This window comes from Pristiophorus japonicus, chromosome 14 (assembly GCF_044704955.1).
Source record: "Pristiophorus japonicus isolate sPriJap1 chromosome 14, sPriJap1.hap1, whole genome shotgun sequence".
NCBI classification, from domain to species: Eukaryota; Metazoa; Chordata; class Chondrichthyes; family Pristiophoridae; genus Pristiophorus; species Pristiophorus japonicus.
In genome coordinates this window covers 128,746,007-128,763,466 of record NC_091990.1, presented here as the reverse complement: position 1 = coordinate 128,763,466, position 17,460 = coordinate 128,746,007, and the positions used below count along the sequence as shown (strand labels likewise).

The 17,460-nt window shown below is 41.2% G+C and overlaps 1 protein-coding gene across 1 annotated transcript in view; it reads right to left on the bottom strand.

Moving 5' to 3' along the window:
• Nucleotides 1-17,460, bottom strand: part of ipo7 (importin 7) — a 67,334-nt gene that overhangs the window by 11,807 nt on the left and 38,067 nt on the right. The window contains exons 11-19 of the mRNA XM_070899605.1: nucleotides 17,110-17,186; nucleotides 14,672-14,788; nucleotides 14,038-14,127; nucleotides 10,326-10,491; nucleotides 3,949-4,109; nucleotides 3,561-3,689; nucleotides 3,312-3,378; nucleotides 3,098-3,223; nucleotides 408-505 (exon numbers count right to left, since the gene is read on the bottom strand). Coding sequence (XP_070755706.1) covers nucleotides 408-505; nucleotides 3,098-3,223; nucleotides 3,312-3,378; nucleotides 3,561-3,689; nucleotides 3,949-4,109; nucleotides 10,326-10,491; nucleotides 14,038-14,127; nucleotides 14,672-14,788; nucleotides 17,110-17,186 — 1,031 coding nt within the window. The remainder of the gene's footprint in view (nucleotides 1-407; nucleotides 506-3,097; nucleotides 3,224-3,311; nucleotides 3,379-3,560; nucleotides 3,690-3,948; nucleotides 4,110-10,325; nucleotides 10,492-14,037; nucleotides 14,128-14,671; nucleotides 14,789-17,109; nucleotides 17,187-17,460) is intronic.

Below are 17,460 nucleotides of genomic sequence, written 5' to 3'. Positions count from 1 at the left end.
GCAGACCTTTTAGTAGTTCAGAGGTCAAGATTGAAGGGGGAACCAGTGGATGTGGTGTATTTGGATTTCCAGAAGGCATTCGATAAGGTTAAATCCAAGAGATTTAGAACAGAGGGCAAGATAAACTTCTTTACACAGAGGCTTGAGGATGTGGAATTCACTTCTAAGGTTAATGGTTGAGGCAGAAACTATGTCAACATTCAAAATTAGATTGGATACATGGATGAAGAAAAAGGGGGTGACAGATACGGTAATAGAGGGAGTTAACCCATTTGCTTGCATGCAAGATAAACACCCACATGGACTAATGGAGTTTACTGGCCTGTTTCCATGTTGCAATTATGTATTTTTAAGTTAGGAAAAAGCATTACACAATTAGTGTCACAATACATGACAAACGAACTCACCTTTTTACACATACTGTAAATCATTTCCAAGTATTTGGTGTCAGACAGTAGTGTGTCTGTGTCCACTGTTATATAATTGTGTAAGAGAGGCATCATATCTGCAAATTTAAAAGAAAGCTTTGATCAAATTCACTGAAGTTCATTAGTTTTTTTCCCCTCCCTTGACATTTAGCTACAAAAAGTATTAAGGAATATTTTAAAGGACTACTGAAGGTACAGTAACTAAATAAAAACAGATCAGTATCTGAAAGTAACAGATGCATTTGATGACCATTTACATTTTTTGATTTCATACTTCCATTATCTATCTTTAAACTTGAAAAAAAAAGCACATTTCTAAAATATTACTGATGTCTGCTAGCCAGAAACTAAAAGTTGCATTTGATGTATTTATTAATTTACAACCATTTTAAATATTATGATCTTTGTAGCCATTAGAATCCAAGGCAAAACAATACAGGATTGTGAAAGTTTGAGGATGTAACGAATAGGGTGGATAAGGGGAAACCAGTGGATGTGGTGTATTTGGATTTCCAGAAGGCATTTGATAAGATGCCACATAAAAGGTTACTGCACAAGATAAAGCTCATGGGGTTGGGGGCAATATATTAGCATGGATAGAGGAATGGCTAACAGAAAACAAAGTCGGGATAAACGGGTCATTTTCCGGTTGGCAAACAGTAACTCGTGTGGTGACGCAGGGATTGGTGCTGGGTCCTCAACTATTTACAATCTATATTAATGACTTGGATGAAGGGACAGAGTGTAATGTAGCCAAGTTTGCTGATGATACAAAGATGGGTGGAAGAGCAAATTGTGAGGAGGACACAAAAAATCTATAAAGGAATATAGACAGGCTAAGTGAGTGGGCAAACATTTGGCAGATGGAGTATAATGTGGGAAAATGTGAGGTTTTCCATTTTGGCAGAAATAATAGAAAAGGAAATTATAATTTAAATGGAGAAAAATTGCAAAGTGCTGCAGTGCACAGGGATCTGGAGGTCCTTGTGCATAAAACAAAAAATAGTTAGTATGCAGATACAGCAAGTAATCAGGAACACAAATGGAATGTTGACCTTTATTGCAAGGGGGAGAGAGTATAAAAGCAGAGAAGTCCTGCTACAACTGTACAGGTATTGGTTAGGCCACACCTAGGGTACTACGTACAGTTTTGGTCTCTGTATTTAAGGATGTACTTGCATTGGAAGCTGTTCAGAGAAGGTTCACTAGGTTGATTCCGGAGATGAGGGGGTTGACTTATGAAGATAGGTTGAGGCCTGTACTCATTGGAGTTCAGAAGAATGAGAGGTGATCTTGTTGAAACATAAGATAATGAGGGGGCTCGACAAGGTGGATGCAGAGAGGATATTTCCACTCATAGGAGAAACTAAAACTAGGAGGATAGTCTCAGAATAAGGGGCCGCCCATTTAAAACTGAGATGACGAGGAATTTCTTCTCTGAGGGTTGTAAATCTGTGAAATTCTCTGCCCCAGAGAACTGTGGAGACTGGGTCACTGAATATATTTAAGGCGGAGATAGACAGATTTTTGAGCGATAAGGGAATAAAGAGTTATGGGGAGCGGGCAGGGAAGTGCTGAGTCCATGATCAGATCAGCCATGATCTTATTAAATGGTGGAGCAGGCTCGAGGGGCCAAATGGCCTACTCCTGCTCCCATTTCTTATGTTTACTCAATTAAGTATAGTCAGACTTCCTGCTCCAACAGCTAACAGTCTCACTTCTCAATTCTCTTCGTTCCCCCAAATAACTCAAGTATCTTTAATAGGAGAGCAGTATACTTATAAGATTATTTCAGTTCAAAACTCCCCCAAAGGCTGCACGTAAATGTCCCACTTTACGTGGCAGTAAGCTACACATACCAGGAAAGTGACAAAACAGCACAATGACCACTGATCTGAAGATAACGCAGCAACTTCTAAAATAAAAACAAAATATTTAATACCCAATACCATAAACATCTCGACTAAAACTTCTGCTCGCAATGGCACACTTTTCTGTAAACTTTTTGCTCTTCATTCACTCTTCACTTCCCCGCCGCCCCCCCCCCCCCCCCCCCACCTCAACTTTTCAAAATTGGATTATGCCAAGGTGCATTTCCACAGGTATCAGGTGCCCTTTCCCAAATGACCATGTATGCACTTTCCACAAGGGATGATTCGACATCTGCCAAGAGTAAGAATGATTTTTTGCACTCCCTTGCCCAAGAACAACCAGGAAGAACAATTGCAGCACTTCTAACAATAACTAGCTCAACATAAACAAGGGACTGGTGATGTGACCTTCGGCTTCTGTAATGTTCAGTGCGACAATCGCCAGCAGTAACCCCTGGGATACATTTGCCTGTGCTAGTTATTCAACTAGCTAGGCTACAATCAATCAATCAGATAAAAGTATATATAGTTCCATGTCATAGGCTTCTATAATTGATCATCATGATCAAGCATTAGCAAATTAAGGCAAGCAAGAATGAGGATGAAACTATGAACTTATAACTCCCTTTGACGAGATGTCAACTGTTCCGAGTTATTGGGCTACAGTTACTTGAACTCATGGTAATCGTGTAGTTATGTATATCTATTTGCTATTCACCAAATTATTTTATAAAACATACTTTGAAAGGCTGCTAATGTCTTGTATGCATTGCAAATCTGAGCACTGATTTTTCTTACCAGTATAATAGTCAAAACCATCTTGTTGGAAGACCTCAAACACAAGAGGCAACAGCTGCCACATTTGTAGTGAGACTTGTTGACAAGTCAGACTATGTGCCAAAGACAAGATTTCCTCATAAAATTCTGAAATTTAAAGAAAAACGATTCAGTAATCCACAAATGTATGATCCAATTAACTGCAGTACTACCAATGAAGCAAGACATTACATACCCAACACATGCTGCTGCAAGACCGTCCCAATAACCTGTAAACAGATTCCTTCCAGCTGCTGAGTGATCTAAAGCAAAATGTAAAATATTTAAATTCTATTGGGTGATTTAGTAATAAGATATCAATAGGATCAAAACTGTACATCAGGGTGCAAACATTTAATTCAAGGGTTAAATAGCATATAACCAACCCAGTAAACTAATAGAAGTTTTGAGATTTTAATAAAAGTCCAACATGTGAAGAACTAACCTCCTTGTGATCTTCCACAACACTAAGAAGAGTATCAATAGTATTAAGGATTCCCATTGCAGTTACTGCCTTATCATCACTGCCCTCTTCATCTGGGCCCGTCTGTATGACTTGGTTAAAGGTCATTGCCTAGAATAAAAACAAAGGCTCTAATCTATAAGTCCCTTTACATCAGCTTAAAGGAGCTGCCTACTTTTAGTTCAGTTTTATCACAATTGAAACAAGCAACTGTCCAATCGCACAGAACAAACAGCGAGTTGAATAAGCAGTAGGGCATTTAAAACATGCAGAAAACAGTGCTAGAGTTACCTGGAATTAAGCGGTTGTCACAGACACAATATATAATTTCATCTGCAAGCGTATCTAACATAGCAATCAAATGGCTTACCAAATGCTGAGTCATCTCCACTGCAATGGGGGTCACCTCTTCATTATATTCACAAATCATTTTCTGAATCACATTAGTTAAGTCATCATTCTCAGTCTCCCTCACGATGTGTAGTAATGCCTGCATAACAGGTCTAATAAAAGGCTTGATGTACTCCTTGGCTATAAAGGCAACAAAGTGTAGTTTAGGTTTTCTAAAGAGAATGATTTATTACGCTTCAAGGGCAGACATTTCCATTCTTTGTTTTGAAGCTTCCCCAGTGCCACACACTTTCACCCGATAAAAGAAAAGGCAGGCAAGTTGGTTTTAACCCATAAACAACCCAGTAGCAGATGCATAATGCAGCCAGAGGTTATTCTTCAGTTGACTATTTCTCTCTCTCTAGGTAGTGCTTAACCTCTCCTCAGTGCCCCAATATTGTCCATCAACACAATGTCTGGCTATCTACATACTTCAAACTGTAACAATGGGCCAGGCCACAGGATTTCCAGAAGCACCCAGGAAGTAATTTTAATGTAATCCGTCAGGTGGGAAAGAGGCGGGTTCAGGTCAGCCGCCTGTTTTACAGCCCACCTGATTTTACTCTCCACCGAAGTTCATTTCCTGCCTGGCAGGTTAGGTTATGATTACCCTCCTTATCCTCTTGGCTAAGGAAGGGAGAGGAGAAAGAAAGATCAATTTTTATAGCATCTTCAACATCCTCAGAATGTAAGTGCTTCACATTTGATGCATTACTTTTTGAAATGCAATTACTTATGTAGGCAGCAGCCAATTTGCTCACAGCAAGGTTCCACAAACAGCAAATGAGAAAAATGACCAACTCAACAAAACAATTTGTTGAAGGACTAGTGTAAAACTGGGGAGAAAACTTGCACTTTTGCTAACCATGTGAGCATTGCTGACATAGTAAAAAATTTAGTATAGTGTTGAGTTAAATTAGAAATATGAGGGATATTAAAAAGCAGAACCTCAAAGGCAATAATCTCTGGATTGTTACCCGAGTCATGCTCCAATTGGTATAGGGATAAGCAGATTAGAAAGTTAAATGTGTGGCTCAAAGAGTGATGTGGGAGGCAGGGGTTCTGCTTCATGGGGCTCTGGCACCAGTTCAGGGAAAGAGGGAGCTGTTCTGTTGGGACAGGCTCCACTTGAACCAGTGTCCTGGCGAATTGAACAACTTGGGTCGTAGACAGTTTTAAACTAATGAAGCGGGGGGTGGGAGGATTCAGGAAAAAATAAATTTAAAAGCAGCAAGAGAAATGTCAAGGCTCGAGAGCAGATCAGAGTTTTAGGTAAAAATAAGCAGAGTGGGTCAGGAGGGGACAGAGAGAACAAAGGTAATAGGCCATCGCTGACTAAGGTGACATTAGGGAAAAAAAATAAGAAAAAAATCGAAGCTAAAGGCAATATATCTGATTGTGCGAAGCAACAAAATAGATGAATTAATAGAAATAGAAAATAGGTGCAGGAGTAGGCCATTCGGCCCTTCTAGCCTGCACCACCATTCAATGAGTTCATGGCTGAACATTCAACTTCAGTACCCCATTCCTGCTTTCTCGCCATACCCCTTGATCCCCCTAGCAGTAAGGACTACATCTAACTCCTTTTTGAATATATTTAGTGAATTGGCCTCAACAACTTTCTGTGGTAGAGAATTCCACAGGTTCACCACTCTCTGGGTGAAGAAATTCCTCCTCATCTCGGTCCTAAATGGCTTACCCCTTATCCTTAGACTGTGACCTCTGGTTCTGGACTTCCCCAACATTGGGAACATTCTTCCTGCATCTAACCTGTCTAACCCCGTCAGAATTTTAAATGTTTCTATGAGGTCCCCCCTCATTCTTCTGAACTCCAGTGAATACAAGCCCAGTTGATCCAGTCTTTCTTGATAGGTCAGTCCCGCCATCCCGGGAATCAGTCTGGTGAACCTTCGCTGCACTCCCTCAATAGCAAGAATGTCCTTCCTCAGGTTAGGAGACCAAAACTGTACACAATACTCCAGGTGTGGCCTCACCAATGCCCTGTACAACTGTAGCAACACCTCCCTGCCCCTGTACTCAAATCCCCTTGCTATGAAGGCCAACATGCCATTTGCTTTCTTAACCGCCTGCTGCACCTGCATGCCAACCTTCAATGACTGATGTACCATGACACCCAGGTCTCTTTGCACCTCCCCTTTTCCTAATCTGTTACCATTCAGATAATAGTCTGTCTCTGTTTTTACCACCAAAGTGGATAACCTCACATTTATCCACATTATACTTCATCTGCCATGCATTTGCCCACTCACCTAACCTATCCAAGTCACTCTGCAGCCTCACAGCATCCTCCTCGCAGCTCACACTGCCACCCAACTTAGTGTCATCTGCAAATTTGGAGATACTACATTTAATACCCTCATCTAAATCATTAATGTACAGTGTAAACAGCTGGGGCCCCAGCACAGAACCTTGCGGTACCCCACTAGTCACTGCCTGCCATTCTGAAAAGTACCCATTTACTCCTACTCTTTGCTTCCTGTCTGACAACCAGTTCTCAATCCATGTCAGTACACTACCCCCAATCCCATGTGCTCTAACTTTGCACATCAATCTCTTGTAATAGCAGATAGAAATTAATAGGTTTGATATAATAGTCATTACGGAGACGTGGTTGCAAAGTGACCACAGATGGGAACTAAATATTCCAGGATACTTAACTTTCAGAAGAGATAGGCAAAATGGAAAAGGGAGTGGGGCAGCCCTGATAATAAAGGATGGGATACAGTAGAGAGAAAGGATCTTAGCTCGGAAAATCAAATAGAACAATCAGTGTGTGTGGAGCCAAGAAACAGCAAGGAGCAGAAAACACTGGTGGGAGTTGTTTATAGGCCCCCCAAACAGTAGCAGTAATGTAGGGCACAGTGTAAATCAGGAAATTAGAGGTGCATATAACAAGGGTAATACAGTAATCACAGGGGACTTTAATCCACATATAGGGCCCAAGTTTCCACATGATTTGCGCCTGATTTTTAGGAGCAGCTGGTGGAGAATGGACTATCTTAGAAATCGCAATTCACCACATTTTTTTTTCTGCAGTTCTAGTCAGGTAGAACAGTTCTACTTTGGAACAGAATTTTTTCTTCAAAAGGGGGCATGTTCGGCCACTGACGCCTGATTTGAAAGTTTCCACAGTGAAAACGTACTCCAAACTAAAGTAGAATAGAGCAAGTGAAAATTTTGTAGAACTGAAAAAACTGTTCTACACATTAAAAAATCAGGCGCAGGTTACAAATTAGGCATCCAGAACGAGGTTCTTCCCGCGGGGGGGGGGGGCGGGGGCGAGGGGAGGGGGGAGAAGAGGAGGCGCCCGTTCTTCCCGCGGGGGGGGGGGGGCGGGGGAGAGAGAGAGGAGGCGCGGAGAGAGAAGAGGAGGCGCCCGTTCTTCCCGAGGGGGGGGGGGGGGGGAGGAGGAGAGGAGGCGCCCGTTCTTCCCGCGGGGGAGGGGGAAGGAAACAGTGAGAAGGCTGCAAGTGCTGATGGCAATGTGCTTTTATTAAAAAAATGTTCAAAAATTAAACAGCTACAAAGAACTACAAAAATGGCCGAGTGCCAATGTTTTTTTCACACCGAGCATGTGCGAACGCTCCAACGCGCAGCGTTGCCGGCAGGAAAAAAACTAATTTAAATAATACCCGCCCCCTCCCACTTACAAAATCGGCGCGAGTGTAGGCTCCGCCCCCCTGGGCGCCGTGCCAGGCAGACAAGGAGCTGCAGAACGCTCCAGAATAGCGATTTTTTTTTTTTAGGCGCCGTTTTAGGCGCGAAAAACGGGCGCCCAGCTCGGAGGGGCGCCCGTTTTTTATCGTGTGGAAACTTGGGCCCACAGACTGGGCAAACCAAATATGCAGTAATAGTGTGGTGCACAAATTCATGGAATGTATACAAGATGGTTTTCTAGATCAGTATGTTGAGGAATCAACTAGGGAACAAGCTATTTTAGATCTAGTATTGTGCAACGGGAAAGGGTTCATTAATAACCTTGCAGTGAAGGGCCTTTAGGGACGAATGGTCATAATGTTAGAATTTTAGGATGGAGTTTGTAAGTGATTTAGTTAAATCCGAAACTAGGGTCTTAAATCTAAACAAAGGAAACTATGTAGATATGAGGGGAGAGTTGGCCAAGGTAGATTGGGAAACTACATTAAAAAGGTATGACGGTAGACAAGCAATGGCTAGCATTTAAAGAATACATAATTTACAACATACATTCCTTTAAGGCACAAAAAACCCACAGAAAAAGTGGTCCAATCTAACAAGAGAAGTTAACAATAGCATTCAAATGAAGAGGCTTATAATTGTTGGCAAAAAGAGCAGTAAGCCTAAGGATTGGGAGGATTTTAGAATTCAACAAAGGAGGACCAAAAATTTGATAAAGGGAAAATAGAATACGAGAGTAAACTCGCGAGAGACAAAGTAAACTAGCGAGAGACATAAAAAGACTTCTATAGGTATGAAAAAAAGATTAGCGCAAGTAAATGTGTGCCCCTTACAGGCGGAGACAGGAGAAATTATAATGGGGAAATAAGGAAATGGCAGAGAAATTAAACAAATACTTTGTCGGTCTTCATGGAAGATGACAAAACCCCCCCCCGGAAATAGTGGAGAACCAAGGGTCTTGCAAGAATGACGAACTGAAAGAAATTAGTAAAACAAATTGTACTGGAGAAATTAATGGAGAAATCCCCTGGATTTGATGGCCTACATCCTAGTGTTTTGCAAGAGATGGCTAGAGATAGTGGATGCACTGGTCATCATCGTCCAAAAATTGCATCGATTCTAGAGCAGTACCTATAGATTGGAATGTAGCTAATGTAACCCTGCTATTTAAGAAAGGAGGGAGAGAAAACAGGGAACTACAGATCAGTTAGCCTGGCCTCACTCATAGGGAAAATGCTAGAATCTATTATTAAGGATGTGGTAACAGGGCACTTAGAAAATAATGATGATTGGGCAGAATCAACATGGATTTATGAAAGAGAAATATTTGACAAATCTGTTGAGTTTTTTGAGGCTGTAACTAGTAGAATAGATAATGGGGAACCAGTGGATGTGGTGGATTTGAATTTTCAGAGGCATTCGATAAGGTGCCACACAAGGGGTTATTAAACAAAATTAGAACTCATGGAATTGGGGGCTAACATACTAGCATGAATTGAGGATTGGTTAACAGACAGAAAAAAGGAATAAATGGGTAATTTTCAGGTTGGCAGGCTTTAACTAGTGGGGTGCCACAAGGATCGGTGCTTGGGCACCAGCTATTCACAATCTACATCAATGATTTGGATGAGGGGACCTAATGTAATATATCTAAGTTTGCTGATGATACAAAGCTTGGTGGGAATAAGTTATGAGGAGGCTTCAAGGGGTTATAGACAGGCTAAGTAAATGGGCAAGAACATGGCAAATGGAATATAATGTGTAGAAATGTGAACTTGCTCACTTTGGTAGGAAAAATAGAAAAGCAGAGTATCTTTTTTAAAATGGTGAGAGATTGGGAAATGTTGGGTGTTCAGAGGGACCTGGGTGTCCTTTTACATGGATCACTGAAAGTTAACATGTAGGTACAGCAAGCAAATGGTATGCTGGCATTTATTACAAGGGGATTTGAGTAGAAGAGTAAAGACATCTTACTGCAATTATATAGGGCCCTGGTGAGACCACACCTGGATTATTGTGTACATTTTTGGTCTCCTTACCCAAGGAAGGATATACTTGACATAGAGGGAGTGCAACAAAGGTTCACCAGAAAGATTCCTGTGATAGGGGGCTTGTCCTATGAGGAGAGATCGAGTAGACTAGGCCTATATTCTCTAGAGTTTAGACATTGAAACATACAAAGTTCTTACAGGGTTTGACAGGGTCAATGCAGGGAGGATGTTTCCTTTGGCTGGGGAGTCTAGAACCAGGGGTCACAGTCTCAATAGAAGGGGTCGGCCATTTAGGACTGAGATGAGGAGAAACTTCTTCACTCAGAGGGTGGTGAATCTTTGGAATTCTCTACCCCAGAGAGCTGTGGAGGCTCAGTCATTGAGTATATTAATGACAGAGATCAATAGATTTTTGGATATTGATCCAATATCCTCGGGATAAGCAGGAAAGTGGAGTTGAAGTAGATGATCAGCCATGATCTTATTGAATGGTGGAGAGCCTGCTCCTGCTCCGAATTCTTATGTTACCTATATTGGTTGTTCACAACCAACCATTCACTTGGGCAAATTATAATTTTTTTCAAAGTCAAATATGGAAGAGGAGATTAATACCTCCCTCAATATACGATTCATCTTACAGAACAAAAATAAAAGTGAACATTATAAGTTCCAGACTGGCTTTTATTACCTTTCTCCTGGTTACTGATGAGAACCTGAAGAGCTATAGCAGCCTCCACTTTCACAGGCATTTCTTTATCTTCAATCAGGCACCTTCGGGTCAGCTCCAGTGCAGTCTGCAGGTTCTGGTCATTCTTAAACTTAACCTCACAGAAATAATGAAGGACCCAACAAGCCTGAAATGTTAAAAGTCAATGCGTTTTACGGTCAATGTTACACTCCCCACCACTTATACTATCTGTGGTTAATGTGGCCAGTCGTTTATACCGGGCAACTAACATTAGCTATTTGTATCAATGTCAATGACAAAGGCATATTGTACGCTATGGCTACATCGGGTAGACTCAGCTGTTCAAACCTTAAGTGCGATTATCATGACTACTTAATACCCGCATCATTAGTGGCAGGTTACTGTTTGCACTAACAGCACAGACAGCTTTACTGTTTTTTTAATAAAACAAGTGTGGCTCAAATAGGTTTTGAATCTGTCGACAGTGATTTATTTTCTTTCCTGGCGATTTGGGGGCCTTTTGAGTGTCAGATTAATTAGAAGCGCCACTCGTTTTACAGGCCCGATATAAGCAGTGGGTGTTGCAGTTTGCCAGCTATATATTGATTTGCAGAAAGTTAGTAACTATGTTAAATAGAAGGCATTTAAACAGCTTCCAATATATTTTGTAGCTGCAATAGTCTCTTTGAATTTATTGGAGAATAAATAGAAATTAAATATGCTCACTAAAATCTGCCACCAGCTACTGTTACCAACATCACAACCAGTGGTCATGTCTATATTTGATATATGCAGCATAATTTTGGGTCGTAACTTTCTGCCAAGTTTTCCATATTTCGAACCAACCATTCACCTACCTCCCTTTTTGGTTTAAAAAGCCAATTAAAAAAATTGTTTTCTCCACTTTGCAAAAAAAGCATGCAAGCTACGAATAGAGGAATAGAATATAAGAGCAGAGATCATGCTAGAACTTTATAAATTACTGGTTAGGTCTCAGCTGGAGTATTGTGGACAATTCTGGGCACCACACTTCAGGAAAGATGTAAAAGCTTTAGAAAGGGTACAGAGGAAGTTTACCAGGTTTGAGGGACTTCAGTTATGAGGAGAGGTTGGAAAAAAATAGGATTGTTCTCCTTGGAACAGAGAAGGTCAAGAGGTGACCTAATAAGAGGTTTCCAAGATAATGGAAGGTTTTGATAAGAGTAGATAGAGAAAAATTATTCCCTCTGGCGAGTGGGTCACTAACTAGATATCATAGATTCAAAATCACTGGAAAAAGATCTAGAGCGAAGACAAGGGGAAATGAGGAGAATTGTTTTCACTCACTTCGTTGCCAGGATCTAAAATGCTCTCTGAAAAGGTGATGGAAGCTGACTTCATAAATAATTTTAAATGGGCGTTGGACAGGGACGCGAGGATGAGAAACTTACAGGGTTACAGGCAAAAAGTGGGGATGTGGGACTAAGTACGGCATCTCTTTTAAAGAGCCAGCACAGGTACGACGGGCCAAATGGCCTCCGTCCTTGCTGAAAGTTTCTATGCTTCTAATAAACCATGCTCAACTTTAAACAAGCTGACCTAACTTTCAAATAATCTAGCCTGAGGATACCAATCTTCCCAGTTCAAAAGTGACATCACTAATTTATCCTTGGGTACACATATCTTCAAGGGTTTAAGTCACTTTCTCATTCGATTTCCAAACTGAAAAAGTAGAAGAAAATCCTGGAAATCTGAAATAAAAATTAACTTACCTAATTTATTCAAATTCGTTTCTAGTTTCTCCCCAAGGCTGCTTTCCATAATCAAAGTCTATAATTTACTTAATTTCCCCAAGTTAATCACAAATTGCCAATTGTATTCAATATATTGATGTGCTACTTCCCATTCTATGCAAGATTGTTTTCAAATTTATATTTATTGAATTCAACTTACAAGTGTGCAGCCAGTTTACTCTTTTGAAATAATCACGTGCCACACAATTGCTCAATTTTCCTGCAACATTGCTTACTTCCCCCTATGTAATGTAACGTAACGTCAGGTCTACAACTTGAAATATGTGGCATCGAACCTAACCCACCCCATCCCCCAATATTAACCCCTGCTTTACTTCAGTTTATTTTCTTATTAACCCCCCCCCCCCCCCCGCAAAACCTTCATTCAATGATAGACTCGTTATTAAACATGAAATTTAATATGCAAGGTAAATATTATGGGGCAGATTTTGCTGTAGCAGGGCATCTAACTGTCTGCCATTATTTAGACTTGGCCCCTACATCCTTCAGCTCAAAAGAATTTTGCCCATAAAGTTGCTGAAAGTGAGAGCTGATAACTGTGCAGCGAGTGAAACAGGGTAGCTGGGACCCGAGTGAGTAGGGCAACAGGTAAGTGTTTGTCAGTATTGGGGGAGGATCCCGAGATTAAGGTTTGGGAAATAAACACAGGAAGGGCTGAGAAGGAGCATGAATTAAAGGGGGTGAATTCAATGTCAAATATCAGGTGAAGAAAAATAAAGCTCGAGAAAGAAAGATTGAATTGAGGGGGGATAAAAAATTACAATTTAATATGACATTTTTAAAATCACCTTGAAAATTCAATACCTAAAGAAATGAGACTACTCACTTAAGTTAATTTTCAATGCCAGAGATTGACTGGCAGTAATTAACAATCACATTGTTAAAAGGCTACTTACGCTTGTAAGGACTAGCCCTAAATATCTGCTGTGATTAGTTCTTATCTACAGTTATGAAATACCATTTCCGTAAAGCTAATGGTAGATCGGCGCAACTCTGACAGCAACTTTTGGATATTTGCATTTAATCGCGCATCTGCTCCTTGCCTGAAGTCACTACCATTTAGCCTCACCGTAATTTTAACAGTAAAATCTGGCCCTTACTTTTTACTGGTAACGCATCATTCCCAACCTAGATTGGCCTGTTCTGTGCTACCACAATTATTGTACGTTTTTTGCCTATCAGGTCAGCCCCCCGACCCATAGTTTACACAATTACTGTTCAATGCTGAAAATCAGCTATAAGCTAGCAATGGTTCGAGAGCTGAGAAACTCTGGGATCAGCAAGTACAAGTAACAGGCAGAGGTTGTTGGCCTGCCTTGTCCCATTACCACGAGACCCATGGCCCACCTTCTCCAAATACAAACAGATCCCATCTCCTAGATCCTTGGACCTCAATTGTTTCTAAACTCAGGGACCCCCCTACTCTTCATCTCCCAACGAAACAGCAGGATCCCACACCCCCCCCCTCCTCCTGCTACACAACAGGACTGCCCAACTCCAGGACCCCTACTTCAATGCCGTCAAAATTCAAGATACTCCCCCCAATGCTGCCAAACACCTACCATGAATCTGCTACATCTAGCCACGTATAAAACGAAAATAGAATAAAGGTCATAATTAATAGATTTTGCAGAAACCTGACAATCATGCAGTTGCACCCCTAAAATACTGGTAAAATTTCCAGAACACCCAGCAATAATACAACTGGACTTACTTCAGTCCCTGTAAAGTATGGATTCTGATAATTGATCTCTATCATTACTGGTTTGCCTCAGCTGAGTAACCAGTCAGTTTTTACCTAAATAATTTGATGAAGCACTACATGGAAGCAAGAGGCAACAGGTTAAACTGATTAGCCTGCCTTGATGTTTTGGGACAATTCCAAAGGGATGAAATGGGGAACATATGTACACACTCACCCTTGCTCTCATGTAGCCCAGCTCACTGCTGAACAATGGGAAGACATGGTTCTGCAACATGAATTCCATCTGATCCTTGTAGATCTTTTTCTGTTTCAGGAACAAATAAACATAGCTGGTTAAACAGATTTAAAATTGAGACTACAGACAATCAACTGCATACAACATAAAAGAAAGAAACCAGTGTTTTTTTGTGTGAACCTATGCATTCGTTAAATTATGTGCTCCCTCTCCAGTGGTGCCTTTAGCAACTTATCAACTGCAATCAACAGATTCTCGGCTTCCAGGATGCTGTCATGAGTTAACCTGAGAACCGTGCAAGAAAAGCCCAATGAAGACGACATGTCCTCGGACTCCTCCCTAGTTCACCCATAGAAGTGGAGAAACATGATATCTGCTTACCTCTTCCCCACAGAACATTAGCCAAGGTCACTAAATCTGTGACATGGAGGGGACCACAGGTATAAACCCATTCCTCTGCAACGGTTGGCATTACAACATACTGTAAAACACTGCCCTTGCATTTTCCAAGGTTGTGCATCAGAGTCCATTCTCTTTCTGCCAGGGGCAAGACAGCATAGAACAACTATGCAATTAAGCAGGGCTTTCCTTTGTGTACCCTTATATTAATCACCTTTAATAGTACTTCTGCTAGGGAGCCAATCATATGCAAAGCTCCATCTTTCTTCCGAGGATCAACAGTTGGTTCTGTAAGTATCTGGTAACAGAATCCCATTGTTTTTTGTAACACCTGAATAAAAAGAAATACATTAGGAGGGTTAATACAAGTATTTATATAGCGCCTTTAACGTCCCAAGGCGCTTCACGGGAGTACAAGACAAAAAATGTTAGAGCCCTATAGGTAGAAATTAGCACAGATAATGCATATGTTTAATCCATTCAAGCAGTAAAGCAGAAACAAATACTTCTCTGTGCAAAAATAATCTTTTGAAAAGGAGACTTCTTCCCAGACATGCATTTGTCCCACCTATGCCATTGGGAGTGCAAGAGTGGTCCAATTGTTAACAATACTTTCAGTTTGTCAGGAGTTCAATGACTGGAGGATCTCTCAGAATTCCAATCCTCCATAGCATCATCTGGTGATGCCCCAGCTGCATTACACTTTAGAACCCCAAAAGTATCAGTACAAGAGGCATCAATTCAGCCCATCATGCATGTGTCGGCTCTGCATTGGAACTACCAACTCTCATCTAATATCCCTGCTCTTTCTCTGCAATTTTGAATATGTTTTATCTAATATTTGTATAATTCTCTCAAATATGATTATTGTGTAGATTATCTTTAAACTGAATGATTTACACCACAGCAAGATCTTTTACTCACAACCCCCCGCCCCCGTTCAGGTGCACTCCGGCTCTCTCTCTCCCCCTCAGCTGTTCCCCCTCCCGCCACGTCCTCGGCAGGGCCCGCCCGCCCGGCATCTTGCTGGGGGCGGGCCCCGCCCGGAGTCTTCGGCCCGGCTTCCTCTCGTCGGCCGGGCCCATTCAGCCCCCCCCCCCCCCACCTACTCCATTCCTCCCACCTTCTCTTCCGCTCGCTCCCCCCCCCCCCCCCCCTTTTGCCTAAACTTGCAAAACAGACGTAAGTGGCCGGACGCACACCCTTTTGAAAAAAAAATCTGTTCTAAAATGAAACTGTTCTAACTCACTAGAACTGGAGCAAACTAAATGCCGAGAATTGCAATTTCCAAGATATTCCTTTCTAAACTAGTTGCTCCAAAAAAATAAGAGCAACTCAGGCTGAAACTTGACCCCATAGAATGGTTACAGCACAGAAGGAGGCCATTCAGCCGACTATCTACAAGATCACATGAGCTAGTCCCACTCCCCCGCCCTTTCCCCGTAGCCCTGCAATTTTTTTCCTTTAGGTATTTATCCAATTCCCTTTTCAAAGCCATGATTGAGTCTGTCTCCACCACCCTTTCAGGCAGTGCATTTCAGATCTTAACCACTCGCTGCGTAAAAGTTTTTCTTTATGTCGCCTTTGGTCCTTTCATCTTAAATCTATGTCCTCTGGTTCTCAACGCCAATGGGAACAGTTTCTCTGTCTAGACCCATCAATGGTTTTGAATACCTCGATCAAATCTCCTCGATAAGGAGAACAAGCCCAGCTTCCCTAGTCTATCCATGTAACTGAAGTCCCTCATTCCAGGAATCATTTTTGTAAACCTTTTCTGCACCCTCTCCAAGGCCTTCACATCCTTCCAAAAGTGTGGCGACCAAAATTGGATACAATTCTCCAATTGAGGCCAGGTCTCTGTTCATGCACCCCCTTTAGGGTTGTACCCTTTACTTTATTTTGCCTCTCCTCGTTCTTACCACCAAAATGTATCACTTCACACGTTTCTACATTAAATTTCATCTGCCATGTGTCCACCTATTTCACCAGCCTGTATATCTTCTTGAAGTCTATCACTATTCTCCTCACTGTTTACTATACTTGCAAGTTTTGTGTCATCTGCAAATTTTGAACTTGTGCCCTTAATACATGAAGTCACTAATACATATCAAGAAAATCAGTAATTCTAGTACCAACCCCTGGGGAACACCACTGTATATCTTCCTTCAGTCCAAAAACCAACCGTTCCTATTTCCTGTCACTTAGCCAAGTTATATACCATTTTAATGTTTATATCTAATCTACATTTGAAAACTAGAGTTATTCTGGTAATTCATAATCACAAAAGCTGTTACTGGACATGCAGAATGCTGGAAAGGCTACAAAGACATTTAGGTGGTCACAGCTACTTATAGTTAACGGAGTGGAAGGCTGGTCTGCAACTGAGGTTGTTTTGCAACACCGCTAGACCATATTATGACCTCAAGTTTCCCGTGGCCAACAGTGCTTGCAAGGTAGCTGCAGAACTGTTAGAAAAGAGCACTGAACAGACATTATGCACACACATTATGCTGAGATTTAAACCAGCAGAAAAAGACCCACAATAATATGTTTTAATTAGTTAGTAAATTACAGACAGTGTGTGGACATTTGTAAACTGTAAACAAAAGCACAGCTAATAGCAACATCTGAAAACCACAATGAAATACTCACTTCTTTTCTCTTACTGCAAGCAGTGTACAATAATGTCTGAGCAGCTGTCGTTGGAGAGATGAAGTCTTCAAACACATCTATACATAAAACACAGCAATTAAGTACTATAGATTACAGTAATGATTAAAGCCCCAATTGCCAGTTGAACATATTTAAATATTTGGATTCAAATCAAAATAGCACTGATCTCCCCATACGAAATTTAGCCTGAAGCTAATATAAATGACCCAAATTCAAACTGACTGCAATACCCTACATCTTAGCTTCCTTTTTTAGGTTTATTAAAGATAGTGCATCAGCATAAGAAACTCACCCGCTAAACAATTTCAAGTACAACATGGGAAAACTTTT